The sequence below is a fragment of the Triticum dicoccoides genome, chromosome 4B (assembly GCF_002162155.2).
Source record: "Triticum dicoccoides isolate Atlit2015 ecotype Zavitan chromosome 4B, WEW_v2.0, whole genome shotgun sequence".
Lineage (NCBI taxonomy): Eukaryota > Viridiplantae > Streptophyta > Magnoliopsida > Poales > Poaceae > Triticum > Triticum dicoccoides.
In genome coordinates, this window is record NC_041387.1 from 459605373 (window position 1) to 459608724 (window position 3352).

The window sequence follows — 3352 nt, forward strand, 5'->3', positions numbered from 1 at the left end:
GCACGCGGGAGCAAATTCCCTAATTTTGTTTTTTTTTCACTTTTTTATTTTTTACTTTTGTTTATGCATCCAAATATTCTAAAAAATATATTACAAAAATAACTCTACATAAAACAATAGAACAATCTTGACTAAGCATTTGGAAAATGTTAAATGTGTATAGAGAAAATGTTTATCACGTATATGAAAAATGTATATAAAAAATAAAATGTGTATGAAACAATTTGATCATGTATTTCAAAAAAAAATCAAGCATTTGAAAAAATGTTGAACAAGTTTTTGGTAAATGGTAGTCAAGCATTTGGAAAATGTTAAGTGTGTATAGAAAAAATGTTGATCATGTATTGAAAAGTAATAATAAAAGTTTAATCATGTATATAAAATGTTTATCATGCATTTTAAAAAATTGAACATGTATTTGAAAAATCTTAATCAAGCATTTGAAAAACGTTATGTGTTGGTAGAAAAAATGTTGACCATGTATTAAAAAATGTTAATCAAGCATTTGAATATAATAAAATCTGTACATAAAAATGATGACCGTGTATTAAAAAAGGTATTTTTTATATAAAATCCTTTAATCAAACATTTGAAAAATATGTATAGAAAAAAGTTTGATCATGTATTAAAACAATTTAATGTACTCCCTCCATTCCTAAATATTTGTCTTTTTAGAGATTTCAAATGATTACCACATACGGATGTATATAGACATATTTTAGAGTGTAGATTCACCCATTTTGCTCCGTATGTAGTCATTTGTTGAAATCTCTAGAAAGACAAATATTTAGGAACGGAGGGAGTAGCATTTAATTATTTTGGGACATGTGTAGAAAAAGTGTTGACCATGTATTCTAAAATGTTAAAATTGTATTTGAAAAATGTTAATCAAGTATCGAAAAATGCAAATGTGTATAGAAAAAATGTTGACCTTGTAAGAAAAAATGTTGATCTTGTATTTGAATAATGTTAACCAAGAATTTTAGAAGTGTTGAATATGTATAGAAAAAATGTTGACCATGTATTCAAAATTTCATTAGAAAAATGTATTAGATATACCCCTAAAATGTTTATAAAAACGAAACAAACCAAGAGAAACACAAAAAATCTGATGAAAAACAAGAAAGAAACAAAAAAAAACCAAAGAAAAAACTATGAAATCTGAACAAATTGAAGAAATAAACAAAAGAATCCCCTGAAAAATGAAGAACAATGTAACCCACAGAAAACCATGAAAATTCATGAGATGAAGATAAATCAAGAAAAAGAGAAAGGAAAAAGAAAAACTAAGAAAACTAGTCAAGAAAAAGAAACAAACAAACAATAAAAACCAAAGAAAAATGATAAAGAAAGAAAATCGATGAAGAACAAAGAAAACCATGAAGAAGCAAAGAAAACTGGTAAGAATAGTCTAAAAAAGTGGGGAAAAAACGGATGCAAAAAGAAAGAAAACAGAAAACCAAAGAAAAGTGTATAGAAAAAAAAAGAAAAGAAAATAACGGACCAAACAAGCGAGCGACTACAGAATGATCCCAGTGAGCGAGGGAGGAGAAAAAAAAATTGGACGGCCCGATTCATACGCGAGAGCAAAATTCCTTCAGCGAGAGCAAGCTTGTCTCCGCTTGATCCCAGTGGGCTAGGCGCTCGGTAGTACAGAGAAAGGTAATGAGCCCAACCCCTAAATGGTGGCTCGTTAATTATATTTCTAAAAATCTATATGCTCTTGTCGTTCATGTTTGTCAGCTGGACATCAGAATGTCATCTCCGTTCAATCACAAATCTTGGTACCTCTAAAAATAAGAATAGTTGTTCAGCGCAGCGCAGGGAAAAGATAATCGCCCACACACAAATCGTGCGATGGAGGGGCTTCTGCCGTGGAGAAAGAGAAGAAAGAAGGGCCCCGCCGTTGCAACACAGTCACGAACGGTTCGGTGGTGGTCAGCGGCAGCCACGTCATACGGGAGGTTCCACACCAGCGACCACGGCGCATGCTCTCGCCGGCCTGCTACAGCTGACGCGCCGGTGGTGACCACCGCGGCCCGGCGTGTTGCTCCCTTGCCGCACCCCGGATGTTAATGCAGCGTATGACATCCTTAATTTGCAGCCGGATGCTGTCCAAAATTCTTTTGGTAGCCGGACAAGAATCGTCAGTAGCTCAGTGCGTCTTGTTTTTTCGTTCAGTTTCAGTCTTTTGTTTTTTGACTGACTTGTATAATTCTGAAATTCTTCAACGCTTGTAACCCGGGCCTCGATTCTTAATAAAACATGTCCGGTTGGTTCCGAATAGAAGAAATACGCTGGGATGTTATCTCTCAATTAGAGATGATTAGGCTTGGCTTCGAGAAAACAAGCTACATTGTTCTTTGCTTACTGCAATGTATGTAAAGACTAGATGTTCAACAATCATAAAGCGAACGATACGCACCACGGCCAATCGATAAACTAAGCAATCACGGGAGACTTCATAACTTGACACCGACACTATAACGTGAATGCCCGGGCGGGCAGATAGATCTCCTCGCTGTTCTTCATCTCCTCCAGCGGCGGGGGCGTTGATTGGCCCTGTCGACGGTGATGGTGCGGCCGCCGAGCTCCTGGCCGTTCATGCCCTGGATGGCGTTGCTCAACGACTCCTCGTCGTCGAACCAGACGAAGCCGAAGCCGCGGGATCTGCCCGTCTCCCGGTCGGTGGCGATCTGATAAATTATCGTAACACGTCCAGTACGATTGAATTAGACAGATGGAAATTAAACCAAATAATTACAGAAACAAACGACTAACAAGCAAAAACAATGCGGCCAGGCTGAATCTAAACCCTAGAAGACAACGAGGAAAACTGTACAGATCCACCCAGCAGCAAACAAAAGCATCATAGTCTAGCTAGCACCATCGAGCATGCATCAACGAAAAATCTGAAACCCACTCACGTCGGCGTTGAGTGGGCAGTAGTCGGAGAAGAAGTCCTTGGGCGAGCTCTCGTCGGTGCCCCATGGGAGGTTGCCAACATAGGCGCGGTACTCAACCCCAGAGCGGTCCTCGTCGGAATCCCACCACGGCGCCGACATCGCACTATCGATAAACCCTAGCCGTGATACGAGAGAGTAATGGAGGGTTTCTTTTTGCAAGAAGACGAATAATAGCGTGGTGCGTTAGATTTGTATTGAACCTCCAGGACGAATATATAGAGAGAGCCTTCTAGATCAGGATGCGGTGGGCAGCGGACAGCCCGCACTCTTTTCTTTGAGGGAAGCGGACAGCCCGCACAGCCGCACTTATTATGCGGGTGTTCGCGGTCTAAGCGGGTCATGTGGCGGTTAACGCCCGCGTAGTTAATCGCGGTTTAATGCGGCAA

The 3352-nt window shown here is 39.3% G+C and overlaps 1 protein-coding gene across 1 annotated transcript; it reads right to left on the reverse strand.

The window, feature by feature from the left end:
• Positions 1-2344: 2344 nt before the first annotated feature.
• LOC119293745 (glycine-rich RNA-binding protein GRP2A-like) lies at positions 2345-3136 on the reverse strand. The gene is made up of 2 exons (XM_037572115.1): positions 2928-3136; positions 2345-2696 (listed from the first exon to the last, which is right to left on the reverse strand). Exons 1-2 carry the CDS (start codon positions 3063-3065, stop codon positions 2529-2531), a joined length of 306 nt encoding a protein of 101 aa, XP_037428012.1. The 5' UTR covers positions 3066-3136; the 3' UTR covers positions 2345-2528.
• Positions 3137-3352: the final 216 nt, after the last annotated feature.